The following is a 22,752-nucleotide window of genomic DNA, read 5'->3' as shown; positions in this document are numbered from 1 at the left end:
TGATTTTATGCTAAGGTATTTTAAATGTTTTATACTCAACACTTCTTGAGATTTTTGCCATTTGAAAAGGGTTACTGATATATATGAATATTCTTCAAGGTAACTGAAATTCATTAGTATCTCAGAAAGTATTACCAACTTGAGTTTCTTCAGTTTTAGTATTAGAAAAGTGTCTAAAGCAAGTTTTAAACAAAACAATCATGACTATGCTTATAAGAGATTTAAAATGTTACATGGGAAGGAGAAAAGATATCATACACTATGTCTGAAAAATAACTTCATAAAATTTCATTTAATAAGTATATTTAAAATTCATTTCTTCAAAACACAGCATTTTAATTACATTCAAATTATATTTACTCTACCAACAAGTGCATCACTTATTTATAAGGATAGATATTACAAAACAGATGAAAATTTAAACAAGTTTTATTTTTAAAAGTCCTTCCAAATTTAGAATCCTCAAAAGTTCTACATATACACCTAAAAAAAAGTATGTTATCAGGAAAACTGTAAGCTTTTTTAATAGGAAGAGAAATGTAATACACATACAATGAAGCATAATTCACTTTGGTTCAGCTTACAGGTATGTCTCAAAGTGTGTGAGTGGGTGGGTGAGTGTGTGTATGTGTGCACATGTATGCATTCATATATTACATATTTATCGATATAACACAATTTCTAGTGCAGGCGAAAGTCACAGCTTATATCCTAAAGCAATGCACCAGTATGTTTTCTCAGAGAAAGTAGAAGAGTTCTCAAGACTTCATGCCGATCCATGATGTTTCAAGCCTTTGTTCTCAAATATAGAACCAGACATTTGTTTTCATCTTTAAATTCATTTTATAACAATGACTCAAATGCCATGAAAAGCACTGCCAAGCCTTCTCTATTTAGAGCTCAGTAACAGAGACACGCTGTTGTTTTGTCCTGTACTTCTACTCTCTAAAAGTCTCTAAGGAAACTGTTAACCAGTGGTAGGAAAGACAACCAAGTTATTCTGAGATGATAAAGAAACATGACACTTGGCATTCATAGACTTAGAAAAATAAATGCCCCATTTATATAAAACACGGGTGAGAAAAAAACACTGAAAAGTAAATGGAAGAAGACAAAAAACTGTGGTCCTTGTGAACTTTTGTTTCAAAGACATACAGCAACCAAATTATCAATAACCGCTGGGCACTTTTTAAAGACATAAAGAATTATGGTCCTTGTGAACTTTAGTTTCAAAGATATACAGCAACCAAGCTACCAATAACTGCTGAAGCATTTTTTTTTAAAACTTGTATGATTGTCCATATATTTTAGTTTTCTAAACTGGATTTCTGTAGCAAAACAAAGAGGCCGTAATAGTTAATAGTTATGTGAAGGTTGCTTCATTGGAAGAACAAAAGAATGGGTATACTGTACATCAGTTAAAAAAGGCAGGACCAGGAATAAAATTAAGTACTGGGTTGATCAACGGCAGAGAGAAACTTTCTTCAGATTTGATCTCATTCTGTAATCAGAGAAAATAGCATTCCTTCTGTTTTTTTTCACTATACCTCATGTTAAAAATGACAGAATGAATAGCCCTTATAAATAACTAGTTCTATGGAGATAATTTAAATTTTTAGGTTTTTGGTTGTTTAATGACAAACCTAAAGGCCGACTCTTATAGAATGATGTTTAGATGTACTGATATATTCATGCCTTTCCTGAATTAAACAGTCAGCAATAAGAGCTTGGCATAGCTGGACAGCGGTGGCACACGCCTTTAATCCCAGCACTTAGGTGGCAGCAATAGGCAGATCTCTGGGTGTTCGACGCTAACCTGGTCTACATGGTCTACACGGTCTACATATAGAGCTAGTTCCAGGACAGACAAGGCTACACACAGAAATCCTGTCTGAAAAAACCAAAACAAAATAAATAAATTAAAAAAAAGTTTGTCATCATCAACTGAATGTTTTAAAGAAATGTTTACATTCAAATTAAATTAAATTAAGTGCTGTTATACCAAATATCAAAATTGCTGTTTCTTTCATCAGAAACATATAATTAACATTATATAATCATTGCCTAAAATCACTACAAAAATTCAAATGATCTTTTCATCTATATGAAGATGATGATTCTGAAGTAACACTCTAAGCTACAAAACCCACTCATGACACACAACACCTCATCAAGGTTTCAACAAGTCAGTGCATTCAGTAGTTACAACAGGCATAATGCTCTTCCATAGCCAGGAGTTCTGAAAAAGTAAAAAGAAAAAGAAAAAGGTAAATAATCTGAAAGTCGTCCTAACGATAACAAATACTGCAAGTAGTCCCCAAGCCAAATATTGTATAACCTGAATGTTAATGTCAATCAGCTGTAGCTTTTTCTCCCAATGGAAGACGTTCCCATAACTGGAGCAACTGTTCACCAACCTGAGGTTCTAGCTCCTAGATAAGTCAAAAGTTAAAATAAACATTAAAAAATGGGCAGTAAAAAAATATGTTGACAAAAAGACAAAAAAAAAAACTTTAAATTTCATGTTTAAAAAATCAGATCATAAAAAAAGAAAAAAATTAAGTCATGCTAGTATCAAACAGTACATACTATTTCTTATAGAGTTAATAATCAGATTTAAAATTCTACTTAGTGTGAAAATCTTGCACTTTTTTTTGTGATAAACTGGCAACAGATTTCCACGTAATCAACTTGGAATTTTGTCAGATGGAAACAATGAATTTTATTTTAAGTGGAGATTCAACAGAAGCACTCAATTTGAACTTCCAAAAGTTTGAAACCTAGATGTTTTGAGGCTTTCTCCCTAAAAAAGCATCTTAAGTGACTATATATTCCTTAGAAATTATTTAATTTAAATCAAAATTAATACATTAAAACGTTATGATATGAATAAAAAGAATGCCACTTTTCCTCCTACTGTGGCATGGATGATACCTCTAAAGAGTATCTAGAGAGAACCTGACTCTTTCCCCAGGGTGGTTTGAAGTAAGCCACAATGCTTCAAATAATTATTGGATGTAATTTTTGGTAAAAACTAACCCCCGAATCTCCTTTCTCCCATGTAATTGGGACCAAGAGCTCACTGTACTGTTACTAAGAACAGATTACACGAGGCAGCTAGCACAGTATTTTGGCACTATTCATTAATTCTCATCATATTACTAGCTTAAATGCAAAGAGGCAACATTAAAAAAGCAAAGGCGATAGAAATAAAGCAAGCCACTAGAATTAAAAGGCTACAATTTACATAATGTGCTTAAACACCAAGGAAGCTGACAGCACCGTCATCTTGAGACTTCAGTCAAATTACCCAGGATGGGACTCTGCTTTGGTCACATGTGTCACTGACAACAGAAAGCTCCATGAAGTAACTCATGAAAAATTTCAAACAGCAAGAAACAAAACAAAATATTTTAAAGGATCTATAAGACATTTGCTAGCAGATTTTTATGCTCTTTATAAATCAAAACCACTCTTGCTCATGTGTCTATGGTATATGCACTTTATATTTATCCATTTTCTTCTCTGAGCAGTAACAACCAAAGAAAAGAACATCAAAAGAAATCACGTAAGATGTCTGTATATACCTGGCCATCTCTGCTTATCTGGACTTTCTTGTTGTCATTCCAAGGGTTGAGTAAATGGTGTGCAAACTGAAAGGGTAGGCTTTCTTTCCGTATCCACTCCACTTTAAATACTCCGCCTAGTCCAGCTGACCCCCAGTCCTGACTCTTCTCCCTTCCAATCTCAGAAGACATCCTAGAAAATCCCTGTATAAGAAAGGAAGGGAAAAGAAGGAAGCAAAGATGATATTAAAATATATATATTCTTACCTGAAGGGGTAATTATCATTTTTAAAGAATTTTAAAGAAAAGATACAATATTAAAATAATATAAATTTATCAAGAACCAAAAAGACCTTTATCAAATTTTGGAAGATAAACTAATTCTATTCTAATGTAACTTCAAATATTAATAGCTTCTAAATAATGTATCAACCGTTATAAGTCAGCATTTATTATATAAAAAATAATCATCAAATTTGTAATTTTTATTATGAATACCATAATTAAATATGAAATAATTCAACAGTTTGCAAGTTAAGTCAAAGGTGGTTAAGAAACCATCTCAGAGACAGAGATGGCTCAATGGGGAAGAGCACCAGCTGCTCTTCCAGAGGACCTGGGTTCAATTCCCACCACCCATGTAGTGGCTCATAACCATCTATAACTCCAGTTCCAGGGGATCTGACTCCCTCTTCTGGCCTGCAATGCATATGGTGCACAGACATTCAGACAAAACATAATCCATACAATAGAACATAACTTTGAAATTTCTTTTAAAAGGAAGCATGGTCTTTTCATTGTCCACATAAACATTTTACAAAGACAAAGCTTCTCGGCATTTCATCCACTAACAGATCCAAAGCTGCTGTCAGAAGAACTACTCATTTGGAAACACTCTAGTAAGTCAAGGTAAAAGCAGAGTTCTATCGCCCCCTTGCAGAAATTGAAATTCACCTCACTTCCAGTCACAGCACAGACAATTTTATTGTACCCCAATACAATAGAAATCTAGGGTTTGGCTTTGTTTTTCTCTGAATTTGAGAGTGTAATCTACAGGCAAAACAAAGCCCATTTTATTGATTCAGGATGGCTTACCTGGAAATGTCCAGATCCTTGAACAGAAAATACCAAGTAAACCATGCTGCTCTCCCAAAAGGCTCGATTTAACTTCCGCTCATTACTAGGGGTTGTAGACCAGATACCCTTCTGTTGAGAAATTTCAAGGTTTCTCAGATTGCTACTCTTCATTATGAAGTAACGAATAGGCATGTTTGGTCTTGGTGAAGGAGATTTTGAACCCTATGAAAGAATGTATATATGTTCTTGAAAGGTAATTTGACCTTTCAAAGCCAGTCGGCTCTCATAAATAACATCTTTATAAACACATAAACTTTACCAAATATTCAACAAATGTAAATAGTTGTAATGCTTTAAAACCTTTACAAGGCTTAATCAAAATGAGGCTAAAAAGCCAAAAAGAAGCACTTAGGTCCAACCATCTAAAATGCCTTATATCAAGAAAGGAACTTTATTAATTTTGGTTACACTTAGAATGAATTTTCAGAAAATGTTTTTAAAACCTTCCAGTTCTGCAAACAAAACCAAAATTGCTCCAGTTTCTGCCTAGAGGCAGTTTCAAGATGACAAAGCAGACAGTCCAGTACTCTCACTGAAGCTTAGACACCAAAGTGACTGGAATGAGCACAGCAATATAAAAAGGAGCTGCACAAAGAGCTCCAGAGAAACTGAAGAGGGGTCCCCAAAAGTAGATGGCTAGGCACTGACCTGACCAAGAGTTCAAATAAAAGAAATGTGCTGAGAGTAGGCAAAGAATGGAAGGAAAGTAGAACACTAAATAATTCCCACGTCTCCCACATGGTCGGGGATATTTGATATCCTCAGTCAGAGCGGACACCTTGTAATACATAGTGCACTTGCCCACACCTGAGGACTGGAAGAAAACTAATACCAAGACAAAGACTGTTCAGGACTTACTGTAACACTTCTTTTAATCAAACCTCAAAAGGATTATTAAACTGGCAAGATAGCTCAACAAGGTAAAGTGCTTGCCAAGAAAACATCCTGACCTAAGTTTAACCCCTAGAATCCATGGTGGGAAGAGAACTGACTCCTGAAAGTTGTCTTGGTATGTGAATGCACACGTGCACATGCATGTACATGCACACACACAAATAATTTTTTTATAAGTTAAAAAGTATTAAACTTGAGTTGGGAGTGGTGGTGCAGGCTTTTAATCTCAGCACTTGGGAGGCAGAGGCAGGAGGATCTCTGTGAGTTCGAGGCCAGCTGCTCTACAAAGCAAGTTCCAGGAGAGACAGGGATACACAGAGAAACCCTGTCTCAAAAAACAACAAAACAAAACAAAAAAAAGTATTAAACTGATGGTAACTAGCCTAAATAATAGAACAAAATTTAACACTATTTAAAGGAACACAAAAAAAATCTAACAGTCAAACAAATTTATAAGCAATGCATAGAAAATAAAGAATAGGACCCATAACCAGGAAAAAAAATCAATACATGCATGACAGATTTTGGAGACAGTGGACAAGAATGGTAAAGAACCTGTTATAAATTGTGTGAATAAAAATAGGTATTTTTAAATAGCAGAGGATATTAAAGATACATGGGGAACCTTGAGACATAAAATAGTAACTGCAAATAATGACATTACAAAAAAATGAACAGTTTACACTCAAAAATATCAAAGCATGTTAAAACAAATGCCCTAAATATACAGAAAGTTCTTATAACTTAATTAAAAGAAAGATAACCCATAAAGAAGAGCATAAAATGAACAAAAATTTGAATAAATAATTTATCAAAGACTATGTACAGAATGGTATGTGAGCACAAGAGGCTGAACATTACTAGACACTTGGGAAATGCAAATTAAAACAAAAATCAACTATCACTATAGAGCCCACTAGAATGACTAAGTTATAAAATGAAAAGTTTTGTCAATATGGAACAAAGGAAATACTTAGAGATTGTTGCAGAAAATGGAAATAGTTCAGCCATTTTGAAAAGCAGTGGGGGAGTTTCTTGTAAAGCTAAACAAGCATTTACTATACAACCTCCAATCCCACTCCCAGGTATCCAACCCCAAATAAAAACATCTACATACAAAGGCTCCATTCAAATATTACAGCACCTTCAGTAAAAAAAAAGAAAGGAGTAACCCAAACATACACATCAGCTGGTAAATATGTAAACAAACCATGGTACATCCATACAATGGAATTACTACTCAGAGAAAAAAATAACTGTTACACTCAACAGTATAGGTGAACCTCAAAGCATTGCAGTGTTTACCGGGGTACTAAGGTAACAGAAATGTTCTGTATATGACTATGGTATCATTACAGTTATATACACTTGCCAAAATTCACAGAAGTTGTTCAGTTGGAACTGATCATTTTCTATTATATCTCTGTGTGTGTGTGTGTGTGTTTGTGTGTGTGTGTGTGTGTGTGTGTGTGTGTGTGTGTGTGTAGGGTGTTCATGTCACAGCACACTCGTGGAAAGAGGAGGAAACCTGCAGGCCTCCACTCGCTCCTTCCGCCATCTGGGCCCGAGTACCACTCAGGTCGTAGGGCTGGTGGAATGCATTTCACCCACTGGGCCATCTCAGTGGCCCATAAACTAGCAAGTTCTTTGAACAGAGTATACCTTAATAAAGGGGTTTAAAATAAGCCCCCCAAGATAAAATGTAAGCACAGAAATGTACTTTCTTGTTATTTAGCAAGTGTTCAGCTGACATAGTTTACCAAAACACAAGTAACTCACCATCAAATACTTCCTTATCCATGGACTAGTAACACAAGTAAAAATAAACACTTTCTGAACATGTGAAACCACTAACATCACTTTTAAAAGACAGTTTTCAATTCCATATCAAATTTTTCTATCTTCTATATTTTATTTTTTAATTTTTATTTTATATGTTTAAAATAATCACTGAACCACAGAAAACACTTAAAAGAATTATAAACCAAAATTAATATCAAGGTAGTATTTTTGTTCTAACCAAAAAATTCTATAGAAATAAAGAAAAAAAATGAGGTGCATGGCTATAAGACATCAATAAATAAATACACTAAGTGGTAGCAATGAGAACACAGGCCACAGTTACCAAAGTCCAAGCTTTATAATTCTGTATAACTATGTACATGAGATGGGCTGTGAAGCCGCTCTTTCCTACAGCTTGTGGATGCCCTACCTTCCCGGAGGATGGAGGAGAGGGACTAGCACAAGGACTTGGGTAACTGCTGCTGTCTGTAGATTTCACAGATGATTGATCTGATCGGTCATCAGTGCTCCGTTTAGGATGTAAAATTCCTCTGTCTTTGTACTTCTGAGGTGGATGTAAGGCTGGAGATGGAGATTTCATCAGTACTCTTGAGCAAGAAGAAGCACAGGTCAGTTATATATGAGTTTATAATACAAATGGAATGCTATTTCAGTCCAAAATCCCAATGATATATACAATGTTTGGAGTACTTTTAAGGGAATTTTATTTTTCTATTTACATTAATAAAAAAGAAAGACTGGACTAGAATGGACTGGGAGTGTAACACAGTGATATAAAACTTACCCCAAGCCCTGGTTTAATCCCCAGCACCGCAATGAATAAATAAATGAATATGTAAAACAATACATATATAAGAAACAGTTGGGAGGTGGGAAGATGGCTCAGTCAGCGAATTGCTTGCTACATGTTTGACCACTGGTACCCAGCTGGTAGTCAGTCATGTTCAGGTTATGGATGCTTTAGCAGCTGGGCCTTGCTAGAAGAAGCAAGGCACTGAAGAAAAGCTCTGAGGCGTTATAGCCTCACTACCCTTCTTGTTCTTTGGTGAAATACGACCAGACAACTTCCTACTCCTACATCCAAGCCTGCCATGCCTTTCCTCCCTGTTGCCATGTCTTCCACAGCACAATGGACTCTATCCATCATGGAAATGTAAATCAAAATAAACCCTTTCTCCTCTAAGTTGTCTTCGTCAAGTATTTTATCACAGCAATACAAACGAAATGAATCTACATTGCAATCATGAGGACCTGAACTCAATCTCCAGTACCAATATAAAAAGCAGTGTCTGTAATCTCAGAACTGGGGTGCCAAAGAGAGGCAAATCCCTGGGTTTTGCTCCCCAGCTAGCCAAATAAGGGAGGTCTAAGTTCACTGAGACCTTGTCTCAAAAGTGAAGGTGGAAAGCTACTAAGGAAGACATCCAATATTAATTTCTGACACTGGCACACACATACACGTGTGCATGTGCAAACACGCAAACACACACACACACACACACACACACACACACACACACACACACCCCAAAACAACAGCAAAAAACAACCACAGACTACAGTGTACATTTTAAAAAAACGAGGTAAAAACCACATTCTAAGAAATCAGAAATGGTACTGTGCATGTAAAATAAACTTAAAAATGGTAGTATACTAACATGGAAAGAATACTGGACTAGAGTGAAGAGAATGAAATCTATATACTAGAACAACACTAAATGAGCATATAACCCTGTGAATGTGAACTTTCATTTGTTAAATTAAAAAGCTTTCTTAATGAACTCTAAGATTCTTCTAAAATTCTATAAATACCACAAATATCATTTAATATTTTTTTTAGTTTAAAAAAATGCACAGTATGTACTCTGTGGTATAATCTGTGGTATATTCTGGTTTCAGTATAAGGTTTTCAATACCGTCTAAAAATACTCTTGCTAAACCAGAGATATAATCAGACCTTGAAAGCTACCGACTAATTTACACAGAATAAATAGAGTATAAGATTTAATGACGCTAGCTGAAAACAGACAAGTTCAATATGTTGGGCATCTCACAGTAGCACTGACCTAATTTCTTTCAAAAGTAAGAGGAAATACTCCATATGGCCATATACTAAAAAAAAAAAAAAACTTAACACCCTACCTAGTACACACTGTGGATTCAAATAAATCTACAACATATAGCAAGTGGGAAAATTGTAATTTTGATGGAATGAAGAAAAACTACCTGTTTTCTTCACTGCTGTTGCCCTGACATCAAAAGGCATTCAGTGTGTCACTGAACAGGCAGCATGCTCTTCTGTAGGAGTGCTAGCTAGTAGGACTAACAGTAGGTAGTGCTCTAGGAAAACCGCTCCTTAAAGAGCACTGCCAGCATTTCCTAGTCAGTGTGTCTAGACTAAAGTGGGTCATTTCAGAACTTGTTATCTTCCAAAAAGACCTTAAATTTATGGATCCTGGATATGCAACATTTTCAGTTTTTTTCTTGAAAGAACGGCACCAGCTTAGAATCATTCATATCCCCTTAGTACTTACAAGAAATATCTTAAAGTAATGAACTCCATTTTATTGTGATCTTTTACATACACTACATTATGTATGATTAGGAAGCAGTACAAACAGTTCATCGTCCTGGAGAAAGTGTACCCATCTATATAAAGTACTAGATTCACCTTTCTGCAGTAGTGGCTCCATCAGCAAACTCGGTGTCAGCTGAACTTTTCCTGCTGTTATTGGATCTCCAAGAGGAAGCCAAAGGAAGTTCTTCTGAAGACATGGGTCTTGGCCTCTGGCCAATTCCAGATGGTTGCTGTAAACCTGCAGACTGTTCTTCAGTGCTTAAAACAGCTATAATTGCTCGTATGGTAGCTTCATCGACTTGAGACCAAGGTTTAGATGGAGCTCTCATTCGGCGTAAAAACAAGCTATGCCACTTCTGTCTGAGCTGCAGCAATAAACTGGCAGCCTGTAATCAAAGCATCCTCAGTTCAAATACAAGCAAAATGTGTATCATATATGGAAGAAGGTTCTTTACATTAGTTACTGTCTATAGCTGTCTGTATAAGGAACTATCTTTATCTTACATTCAAGATAATTTTCTATTCCTTTCATTCATTCTGTTGTATAAATGAAATTTTTAGCCATCATATTCTAGGCACTAGAGATACAAAAGGAAACAAAACAGCTAATAATGGAGACAGTAAACACTGATGACGGTAGTGTGTGGTTAATACTGAAAAGGCAGCAGTTAGGTAAATAAGGAAAAAATGCAGCACTTAGCCATTCATATCATACTTTAGCATCTATAGAGCATTCGAATGACGATGGCCAGGACACAAACGGATGCATAAGAAGGCCTCATCTAGAGATAGACTTGAGAGACAAAAGTGCCATCAGTTCTAAATCTATAAAGACAAAGTTAGCAGGAATTGTGTAGAGCGAGAGTGAAGAAAACAGCAAGGCACTTAGAAGTAGAAAATTTACTTAAAGCATAAGCACCTGAAATTTAAAGCACAGCACACAGGTAAAAAGAAATGACTACAAAGGAAGAAGAATGTAAAAGGACTGACTTTATTTAAGACAGAGAACTTGGAGCAGGATTCATGAGGAAAAATATAGAGGGGCAGGAGTAAAAGGGGAGGAGATACACAAGAGTGCCAAGTAGAGCAGGTTATCAAAGACAGACTGGCATATAACACGGAAGTAAAGGACTGATGGGAACGAGACTGCAGTACACTCACGTGATAAACACATGAATAAGAGGAGTGATGGTTAAAAGAGAAAAGCTAGCCAGTGCTGCCCACTGACAACGCAGTTGTGTCACCAAATGGACAGAGAACGATCATAAAAAACCGGCCTGGAATAAGAAAAGACTGTATTGAGAAAATCTTAAATTTGAAAAACAAAAATTTATCTCTCCCAATTTAGTTATGAAAACAAAATGAACTCATATCTTTCTCTAAATAAATGGCAAAAATCGGGGTTGGGGGATTTAGTTCAGTGGTAGAGCGCTTGCCTAGCAAGCACAAGGCCCTGGGTTCAGTCCTCAGCTCCGGGGGGGTGGGAGGGAGGCAAAAATCAATGATGTTCTGTACTCAATACTCAATTATTATATATCCAGAAATACTGAAGTATTACTACTATGGCTTAGATGATCTTGGGCCCTCTAAACATATATGCTGAAACTTAATTCCCAATGTAACAGTAATGGAAGATGTGATCTTCAGAAATGACAATGATTAGACATCCTTCTAAAAAGATGACAGAGTCTACGTCTTTTGCCCTTCAGCTTTCCATCATATATGGACACACCATTCTTCCCTGTTGAGGACACAGGGTTTAAGCTGTCACCTGGTTAAACACAGTAACCCTCACCAGCACCCTGATCTTAGACTGAGGAAGTTCTCATTTTTTAAAAACTACTCAGCCCATGGTACTGTGTTATAGCAGCACAAACAAAGCAAGATAATAGTTAAACACAGACTCTGGGCTGCATCTACGTTATTTTGAGTCCTCTGACAGAAGAAAAACTCAGTGTGGCAGAGAATGTATGAGGGCTCTATGAAAACTGAAAAACAAGCCATAGGTATTTTCTAATACTATGGGATCAATATTGAAGATAAAAATTTTAGCATGCTATTTCAATTCATATCAACTAAAAAAAAATTATGTCCTATTAAAAAGCAACTTACCTCTGGCTCTAGTTTGAAATTAAGCCACTCATCAAGTTTCAAAGCAGCCAAATTAGCAGTAGTTCTGTCCTCCATTTCACTGTCACTACTGTCATTGGGAATGCCATCAGCTGTCACAACACACATGGAAAAAATGCATCACTTTACCTTCCTACAAAATGGCAGAGCCACAGAGCAGATATTCTTATATGCAAAACTCCTTTTCACAGTCTAACAATTCATTCAGGAAGTTCATCTAATCAAACAGATTATAAACTTCATCTAAATATATAAAATACGGGCCAACAAGATGGCTCAGTGCTGCACAAGCCTGACATGCCGTTTGATGTCCAGAATCCATGGTGGAAGAAAAGAATAGACTCCAGAAATACGCCCAATCTTTATAAAAGTTACCAGGAATATAGTAGTAAACCTAATATAAAGTACTGTTTAATAAAACATACTCAACTTTCTGAAAGGAAACAAAAATTAAAAGAGTTGTTGCACTAAAAGAAAAAAAAAAAAAGAGTTGTTGCATTCAGAAAGGAGTACAAGACAACAACCGAATTTTAAAAACAGGGATTATTATCAAAGAATACTTGAGCAATATAAAGGCAGCAAAGAGTTATAGATAGGTCCTTCATGAACAGATACTGAATTTGTTGGTAAACAAAAATACTAAATCAGTGTCCGGTGTAAATGTAATTAATAGTTACATTAAAGAAGATAAAAGAATATACATAAAGATTTCAAATTTAATAGGCATCCTTAAGTGTTCTAGAAAATGATACATAAATACTATTTAATAAGTGGTACCGATAAAGGAGAAACACGCCCAAGAGAGGAGGAAGAATACATTAAATCAAATCTACCTCATTGAGAAAAATAAATCTTAAAACTCAAATTACAGAAAATAAAAATATTCATCACAGCAACAGAAAAATTATTTTCTCAACTCTGAGAGTAAATAGTATAAGATCAATCAGTCTGAATATATAGTAATCAAAACAACAAAGTGTCATAGAAAAAGGCTAATACTTTTAAAGCCATAGTCCTAAATTGGTAGGATTAATATTATGAAAATCCCTACACTAGTAAAAGCCATCTACAGATTTCAATGCAATCTCTAGAAATCTCAAGGACATTCTTCATAGAACTAAAGAAAAATACACTAAAATTCCTATGGAAACACAAAAAAACTATGGATAGCAAAGCAGCTTTAAGGAAAAAGAGCACAGCTGAAGATCTCAACATTATTCAACCTCAAAGTATACTATGGAGCCATAGTGATAAAGACAGCATGGTACTCTCACAGACAGACTTGTAATAGATGACCAATGGAATGTAACAGACAACCGAGAGACAAACCCAAACAGTTCTGGATGTCTAACTTTTGACAAAAGTAAAACAGCAACCAAAAACCACTGGAAAATAGAAAGCCTTTGTAACAAATCTTGCTTATCAAAACTTGATATCCACTTGCAGAATGAAATTAGGCATGCATTTCTCATTCTACACAAAAATCAACTTAAAATGGATCAAAGATAAAACAAAAAAACACTTAAAATATTAAAGAAAAATCACAAGGAAAACACTTCCAGACATATGCCAAATTCCTGAACAGAATCCCCACAGCACAGGAAAAAAGCCTCAGCAATTGACAAATATGATTACATAACATTAAAGTTTCTGTATGGCAAAACAAATTATCAGAATTAACAATCTTCAAAAGGAGTTACTTTCTCAAATAAATAAAGAACTGCAAAAATTTAAGAAAAAGAAACTGACAATCAATATTGGCCAATAATCTGAACAAAGATCTCAGAAGAAGCAACACAAACAAGCACTAAGCAATTTAACAGTGTTCAACAGCTAGCTATCAGAGAAATGCAATTTAAGACTACAAGGAAATTCTATCTCACCTTTGTCCAAATGGCCACCATCAGAAAAATAAAGACAATAAATGCTGGCAAGGATGGACGAAAAGAGAAGCCCTTATCTACTAAGGCCACTGTGAAAATTGGTGTACTGGCATCTCAAAAGCTAATATAGAATTAGTATATGTCCAACCATTTGCACATACCCAAATGTTCCTTGTATTCTTCTGTAGAGATGTGTTTATACTATTCTTTTCACAAGAGTAAGGAAGTGGAATCAGCCCCGATGTCCATCAACAGATAATGAAAAATGTGGTACATAAATACAAGGGAAGTTGTTCAACCGTAAAGAAAAAGGAAATTTTCAGAAAAATCTGTGCAACTGGAAAACATTATATTAAGTAAGGCAAACCCAGGCTCAGATATTAGCCTCTAACTATGCAGCTCCTAGCCTGTTATCTAAATGATAGTAAATGGATAAAGATCAGGAAACTAGAAGAGAGCCTGCTAAGGGAAACAAGAAAAGCACCTTGAGGGAGGATATGGGGAAGACAATACAAGAAAATGAAGGGAAACCAAGGCACAGAAGGGTACTGAGAGGAAGTGGGCAGAGAGAAGGGAGGGGACTAGGGCTCAGAGAATCAACTAAGTATTATGTAAACCACCAAAGGAAGCCTATTATTCTGTGAGCTAATTTATAAAATAAAACAGTAATAATTTTAAAAAATTAAAATATAATTCAAGTTTTATAGAAAAATAGTAATATCTAAATAAGCAAATGGGCAAAAGATGAAATAAACAACTGTAAGATTTGTCTCTTGAAAAGAACAGAATCAAAAGTACAAATGAAATCTTTAATGTTTTAAATTATTCTAAACACTAGCACCTAATGATAGCAACCTTAAGAATAGAGCCATTTACTCTGGATGGCCTGGGTATAAGAAAGAACCATAAATAACATTTACATGTATTTATCAAGTAATTACTTGATAAATTTTAAGCCAAAGAAATTATTAAATGAATGAAAAGAATGAAAGATGTCAACTAACCAAAACCCCCACCATAGCAACTCTCTTAGGAGTCACCTGCCATGGTTTGTTTGTTGGAAGTTTTTTGGAATGAATCTCATTGTGTAGCCCTGACTAGAACTCAGTGTAAACCAGATTGGCCTTGAACGTACAACCATCCTGATGCCTCTGCCATGCAAGGACTGGAATTACAAGGGTATATGGCCACACTGGGTTCCTATCATATTAATTCTACTCTACCATGAAATTCAATCTCCTCTGAGCCAATCATGTCATTGAAACTGTTCTTGGCAAGACCATTGATAAATGCCATATTGCCAAACCCAGCTTATAATTTTCAGTCTTTTCATTCAAAGTAGTGGTTAATAGAGTCAAGCATTTCCTTTTTTTTTTTTCCCCGAGACAGGGTTTCTCTGTGTAGTTTTGGTGCCTGTCCTGGATCTCACTCTGTAGATCAGGTTGGCCTCAAACTCACAAAGATCCACCTGGCTCTGCCAGTGCTGGGATTAAAGGCATCCACCACATTTCCTTCTTAACATATATTTACCTTCAGCACTTTCTTCCTCTTCTCTAAAAACATTCTCATCCCTTTAAAATATTTGCAATCTGGTAGCTCTGAAATGTGTCCTTCCCATGCCTCTTTTCTCAACTCCAAAAGATACAGATAGTCATATGCCTTCTAAAAACACTTCACTTAGGGTGTCAGAAACATCTCACCCTTAAACCTATGTAAAAAGACCTTTTGACTGTTAACCTACGTAGTGTCTAGATTTAACCTACTCCTAGTTTTTCAATCTCAAATATGTGGCAGCAGGGGCTGGAGAGACAGCTCTATCTATGGTTAAGAATGTTTGGTGCACAGTCACAATGAGAGTTAGGATCCCAGCACACACATAACAAGCAGGTGTTCTGAGCACAAGAGAATCACAGGGCCTTGATGGCTTCCAGCCTAGCTGATAAAGCATAAGCCTCAGGCTCAGGGAGAGAGCCTGCCTCAAAGGAACAGGCAGAGTGAATGACAAATGAAGTCACCTAATGCCACCTTCTAAAATTGCTAACACTTGCACATTTATCATATTCTTATAGCCCACCAACACACAAAATAAATAAAAATGTGCATCATTATTCAGCAACCTACTATAACCAAAAACCTGGAAAAGTACTAAATAATAGCATTAGAAAAATAATTAAAATATATAAGTAGAAAAACATATTAAAAAGCAGTTGTGTAAAGATGAGAATATTAGTTACTCTTTAAATATTATCCTTATTTATATTATCACTTAAACTCAAGTAGAAAACAAACATCTTTCCATCAGTAAGATTGATAAAAATAAACCAACAATTTGTTAACTGAAAATCAATTTCAACAAAAATGCTATATCTTACTATTTCCTGTCTTAGTATACCAATATGCCTTATAGTATTTCCTGTCTCAGTATATCAACTACATCTTAGTACTCCCTATCTCATTACACTAAATTTATCTTTGTATTTCCTAACTGTCTCACTATATCAAATATAACTCAGTATTTTCTATCAACCACAGAAGTTTGTATTTTTAAGTTACTGATTTATTTCAAATAGACTTTTTACTTCTTCATACTACATTACCTCTAAAGGATGAAGGTTCCTGAAGAGCATTACTTGCCAGCCTCGCTGGTCCACAGAACACCAGGACAGTAACGGGTGTCACTGCTGAACAACACCTGATATTAGCAATTCTATGGGCTCTGGTCATTTCATCATAAATAAGCCAGTCTGTGGGCAATGCCTGAATCGCTGCAGCCTGACCATTGGCTGGAGGAATCTATTGAGACAGTTAAAAACGGTGTTAGTTACTTAATTTCTTGGGAATACTTTTAAGTTCTCTAGTGAAACAGATGGTGTACAATAGCACTCAAACATTACAGCAAGCCATTGTTCTTCTGGTTTATCAGATCTCCTCACTGCTTTCCCAATGCTACCCCTGATATTTCTAAGATTTAATGTTTCATTACACATATTTTATAAATTAATTTGCTAAAGCAGAGGTAGTTAGAGTACTTTTTTTATCTTCAGCTACCTAAATTTGATTCACCACAAGGGAGCATTAAAAATGTTTTACCTTTTTATACTGAGGCTGACTGAGAACTGAAGTAGGATGGAATCGTACTTTCTTTTCCTTTGGCCCTGTCAATACTACATTCTCTCTGTCCACATGGACTAAATTAGGATACATGCCTGCTACCAATGCAGCTTTAACAACAGCCCAGTTCTCGGAGTTTGTGTTAACATCTCGAATGTCACCACCACCTCGTGCTCTAACAAAACCTGCATAGACAAAAAGAGCACACCAATCTTCTCTATCATGCAAAAGGCTCTAACATTTGTGTATATTTGACAGCAATAACTGTAACCTCCTATAAACTTAACAATACTCAACTCCATGATTAATACAATCCATTCTAGTAAGTGTGAAGTATAAAACTAATAAAGCAAAGTTTAGATCTGTTCAGGCTAGATGAAGTACAGTGAATACTGGGACAAGATTTCATGTAATTCCAACTGGCCCTGAATACATCCTCCTGTTTCAACCTCCTGAGCATTTAGGATGTCAGGATATAGCTAATATGCCTGGCTCTATATGCACACTCTTCAGTAAAGTCACTCATTAGTTGTTGTGCTGGTTAGCTTTTCCTCAACCTGACAAAAGCTAGAGTCATCTCAACTGAGAACACGCCCCCATTAGATTGGCCTGTAGGCAAGTTTGTGTGGCATTTTCTTGATTGGTGATGACATGGAAGGGGCCAGCCCACCGCAGGCAGTGCCATCTCTGCAGGTAGTCCTGGACGCTCTAAGAAAACAGGCTGAGCAAGCAATGGAGAGCAAGTCAGTCAGCAACACTCTTCCATAGCTTCTGAAGAGTTCCTGCCCTGACTCCTTTGGTGATGTAACAACTGTAAGTCGAAATAAGCCCTTTCCTCCCCAAGTTGCTTTTGATCATTGTCTTTATCATAGCAAAAGAAACCAAACTAAGATAGCTACTATTAGAAACATTCTCCAAGTTCACAACTTGAAACCCAAACCATTCTTTTTACTTGTATCAAAATGTTTTCATTTTCTCAGACATCAACTGTAGTAGTTAACTACATGCTTAAATTTCAAAAATCCTTCATATTTCCCTATATTTAAAACAAATCTAAATTCTCAATTCTCTGGTTTCCCTGAATACTTCAGCTAACCTATAAATCCAGATTCTGATACTATTGACTACCACTTTAGTTAACTATGTTATTAAAAAAAACAAAGCCAACAACAATAAAAAAACATTCAAAGAAGCAATTATAAAAGAAAAAAATAATATTAGAGTCTTCTCAAAAAGAATTAAGTACCGTCAAGTTATTACCAATCATTTTAGTGTTCTACTACATACACAGTAGCCAGATCAATCTACTTAAATTCTTATAATTGCTATTTTATAGAGTTAAATAACTTCTGGTTGGTAGTGGCAAAAGTAAATATAACAACTTATTAAATCTAAATTGATCTTTAACAAAAAACATAAATTGCTCACTGCCAACATTATCAAAAGGGTATACACACCATGTCCATATAGTTTACTACTACAACCTGTGTAATGTTTTATTTCATCAATAAGGAAAAGTCCAGAAGATAGAGAAGTGTACACATCAGCTCATGAATAGAGACATAATGATATAAAAAACTACAGAAACTGGTCAGGCGGTGGTGGCGCACGCCTTTAATCCCAGCACTCGGGAGGCAGAGCCAGGTGGATCTCTGTGAGTTCGAGGCCAGCCTCAGCTACAAAGCGAGTTCCAGGAAAGGCGCAAAGCTACACAGAGAAACCCTGTCTCAAAAAACCAAAACCAAACAAACAAAAAACCCTACAGAAACTGGCATCACTTTAAGTCTAGAAACATGAAGGACAAGCAGGTGTTCTACATAGGAAACCTTACCTGATGCTCTAAGCTGCCCAAGCAACTGTGTTCTCATGCCTATAATGATTTCCATGGTAGCTTGTGAGAGAAAATTCTTTTCACAAAAGGCTCTCTCCCAGCCATCACTTCGTGCTTTCTGCCATGCCTACAAAAACAGAGTATGTAGAAGTGTTTACCAAACACTCCTCAGTGAGGTAACAAAGTAATGCCACTGTATCAATCACTAAAGGTAAAGTATCATTCTAATAATTTTATAAAAAAATGTAAGATTTTAATCACATTAGACTTGTCCTTTAGTTTATATACAACTGCTATCATGTTAATTGAGTTTACAAAATTCCAATGAGAATTGAACATCAAGTGACTCAAACGACCAACTCTGTAAGAATTTCCCTCATAAATACAGTTTTTGGCTGGTATATAGATATCTAGTTTTATTACACATAAGTGAGAGGCTTTCCACTTATATTGTCCATTAAAATACTTTTATAGCTAGGAATCCTGAAACTCCTAATAATAATAAAAACCACCTCTATGTTACTCTCTCAATTGACTGGAAATAGAAAGTGGGATTTTGAGGGCTGGAGAGTTGGCTCAGTGGTTAAGAGCACTGGCTGCTCTTCCAGAGGTCCTGAGTTCAATTCCCAGCAACTACATGGTGGCTCACAGCCATCTCTAGATGTTCTCTTCTGGCATAATGTCATACATGCAGATAGGGCACTCATATACATAAAATAAATGAATAAGTGAATAAATAAATAAATCTTTAAAAAGCAATAAGTGGGATTTCTAGAAATCATACATACAATATAAAAATCTGGCCTTTGAAAATATGCTATCCTGGCTTGGAACATAACAAAAAGAATGCTGTATCTTATCTCATCAGCTTTCAAGAGAGCTAGAAAGAACACAACACAGGGATTCTACTCTAGATTTCTGATTATTACTTAAGTATCTATAATATATACTATCTAATATCAGAACTCAACAATCCATCATTCAATAATAATCATAAAGGAACTTGTAATTGTTTACATTACATATGCTGGAAAAATATTGAGTCCCTGAAAGTGTTTTCCACATAAACAAAGAGAAATGTAAGAATATATAGAGAGGCATAGCCTGCAGTCAAGAAATTTGAACAATTAAAAAAGATTTTTTAAAGAAATAATGTATTCTTTCCTACATATCTGAATTTCTAAACCACACTGCATTTCTCTCCTCAGAGGTTACTTTTGTACTATCATTTTCTTTACTCAATATCTCACTATTATTTTTAAAAGTTTTAAATTGTCTTTTTTTTTTTTGCTTTATAATATTAAATTATTGGCATAGTGCCTTGAGTGCAGAAGTAAAAGAAATATTGTTAAAAAATAATTTTACAAATACTAAATTGAAGATAATTTTCTTCCAATCTTTGTTCTGTGTCCTCTACATAGCACACAGTCATTCTCAATAATAATTTTAAGAGTATTTCTTGGCCAAGTCATGACTCAACAATAAGCAACTTCCAAACATGAAATATAAATATATATGTGCATATATACAGCCTAATGAAGAGAATATAGGGGTGACAAAATAAAGATAAATTGGTCATGCTAAACTATAAGGAGCAGATTTTTTAAAAAATATTTTTCTTTTTTTGATATTATAATTATATCGTTTCTTTCATCCCTTTCCTCCCTAAAACTCTCCCATACACCCATTCTTGCTCTCTTTCAAATTCATGGCCTCTTTCTTTGTTACATGCATTATATATCCTTAACTATAACCTACTCTGTCTGTACAATGTTACTTGTATGTATGTTTTCAGGGCTGACCATTTCGTACTGTAACCAATTGGTGTGCTCTTCCCTTGGCAAGAATATTTCTCCTACTCTCAGTATTCCTTAGTTGCCTGTAGTTCTTTGTGTAGGGTTGAGGCCTCATGGTCGTTTCCCTATCCACTTCTGCTTTATTGATAAAATGTGACTTCTGAGACTGGAGCATTTGTTGCTCTTGTAGAGGACCCAGGTTCAGTTCTAAGCACTGACATGGTGGCTCACAACTCTCAATAACTCTAGTTCCAGGGAATCAAACTGTTCTTCTGACCTTCTGAAAAACCAGGTCCACACATGTTGCAAATACATACATGCAGGAAAAACACTCATATACATAAAAATAAATAAATAAATCTTAAATAAAAATGAATAAAATGTGGCTTCCTACGTAAAACAAAATTAACAGAATGTTTATAGATTTTTATTTATTTTTTAAATTGCTATACCTGTCCCAGAACGTATTTAACACATCATGCTTAGCAATAAACAAAAGTAACGGTACCTGGAATGCTCTGAGAAGTGCCATGTGGTCACTGAAAGTCCCTGCAGTGAACCGTTTCCTACAAAGCATAGCTGCCCGTTTTTGAGAGGCCTGGGTAGGCAGTACAAAAGGGTCGCGATAAGCAAGTGTGCAGGCAATTGTAAGGATGGGGTCCAGACACTTTAAAACCACAGCACACAGGACCATTTTACCGAGATGTGGTTCTACTGGCAAATCAGCCAAATGATAGCCAAGCTCAGTCAGATCTTCCCACGCATCCATTGCATCTATTGTCTAGGTAAAAGGAAACAAAAAACCAATTTGACATAACCCAAAATGATACTTAAAAACTTATTAAGTATAAATTAATGCAAATAATTCTTTTACTCTCACATTGCATAAAAATATATTTTGTGTTAAATATATACACATATATAAGAACTATTTTAAATTATAAGAGCACTATTTAAAGTACTGATCAACTAAAATCTTTTAAAAGAAATCACTTAAAACATATGCTCATTTAGCTTAAATTTCAATTTGAAAAAATAAAGAAGTAAAATAATTAAAACACCAACCTTCAGCATCTGAACAGCATTTCTTACAATTAAAGTTGGAGGTGGTTCAGGGGCTTTCATAAGGAAGTCAGCAATGGTACAATTAACCGGGGCTAACAGCTTAGTATGTAAACAAAGTTCCTATAAACCACAAGAGCAAAAAAATAAAATAAAATAAAAATAAAAGTAAATATAGAGCATTGACTTTTATTTTAAAGAAACCATGAGAACTGTTTCCCAGTCCCAAACTAGCAAAGTCTCAGAGTCAAAGAATAGAAGAAAGAACATCCTCGATGAAACATACACTCGCACTTGTAACACCATCAATCAACTTACAGCAAGATGACCACTGCCCCCTCTGGTAACATTTTCTCACATAGTTTTTACCCACAAAGCTTAGAGAGTCACTATCCGAACAGTAACTCATTTTTCTCCCATTATGCTCACTCACTCAACCATCTTTTCCATTCAACTCAGGTGCTTTCTGCAGACAGGCACTATGCAACAAGTCAGAGAAGGAGAGGAGAGGACAGTGCCTGCTGTTTTGGAGTTTATAGGAAAGTGAAAAACAGACCTTACACTACTTTACAAAGTCCTTATTTAGTTAATTATAACTGTGTTCACTGCTATGAAGATACTGGGTGGGGATAAACTGTAATCAAGTTCTAGCAAGAGCAGGAGAAGTCACAAATAGTTTCCTAGAAGAAGCAGCACCCACACTAAGATGTAAAGAGAACGATAGAAGTTTACCATAAAAGAAATAAAGACAAGGAATTTAGAAATGGATTAGCATGTTAAAGCAAAAGATGTACACAAAAGAAATAAACGTAACTTGAAAAAAACCCACTAAATCAGGTATGAGTAGGAACATGAGAATGGGGGGATTGGAAACACTTGAAGGTTTTAGCTAGTAACTTAGGCTCTAAGGATTTTTAATTATATATAAAAGGAATAGAAAATCTTGCAAAGACACTGAGAC

General features: G+C 35.4%; 1 protein-coding gene across 1 annotated transcript in view; it reads right to left on the bottom strand.

Moving 5' to 3' along the window:
- Nucleotides 1-273: 273 nt before the first annotated feature.
- Ythdc2 (YTH N6-methyladenosine RNA binding protein C2) overlaps nucleotides 274-22,752 on the bottom strand; it is a 53,599-nt gene continuing 31,120 nt past the window's right edge. Inside the window, exons 19-30 of the mRNA XM_006977667.4 lie at nucleotides 21,795-21,914; nucleotides 21,238-21,510; nucleotides 18,934-19,060; nucleotides 17,082-17,287; nucleotides 16,589-16,784; nucleotides 12,091-12,200; nucleotides 10,072-10,364; nucleotides 7,810-7,987; nucleotides 4,662-4,865; nucleotides 3,588-3,770; nucleotides 2,339-2,432; nucleotides 274-2,239 (exon numbers count right to left, since the gene is read on the bottom strand). Coding sequence (XP_006977729.2) covers nucleotides 2,352-2,432; nucleotides 3,588-3,770; nucleotides 4,662-4,865; nucleotides 7,810-7,987; nucleotides 10,072-10,364; nucleotides 12,091-12,200; nucleotides 16,589-16,784; nucleotides 17,082-17,287; nucleotides 18,934-19,060; nucleotides 21,238-21,510; nucleotides 21,795-21,914 — 1,971 coding nt within the window. The 3' untranslated portion in view covers nucleotides 274-2,239; nucleotides 2,339-2,351. The remainder of the gene's footprint in view (nucleotides 2,240-2,338; nucleotides 2,433-3,587; nucleotides 3,771-4,661; nucleotides 4,866-7,809; nucleotides 7,988-10,071; nucleotides 10,365-12,090; nucleotides 12,201-16,588; nucleotides 16,785-17,081; nucleotides 17,288-18,933; nucleotides 19,061-21,237; nucleotides 21,511-21,794; nucleotides 21,915-22,752) is intronic.

Source organism: Peromyscus maniculatus, chromosome 19 (assembly GCF_049852395.1).
Source record: "Peromyscus maniculatus bairdii isolate BWxNUB_F1_BW_parent chromosome 19, HU_Pman_BW_mat_3.1, whole genome shotgun sequence".
Taxonomy (NCBI): Eukaryota; Metazoa; Chordata; class Mammalia; order Rodentia; family Cricetidae; genus Peromyscus; species Peromyscus maniculatus.
This window is presented reverse-complemented; position numbering and strand designations above follow the sequence as displayed.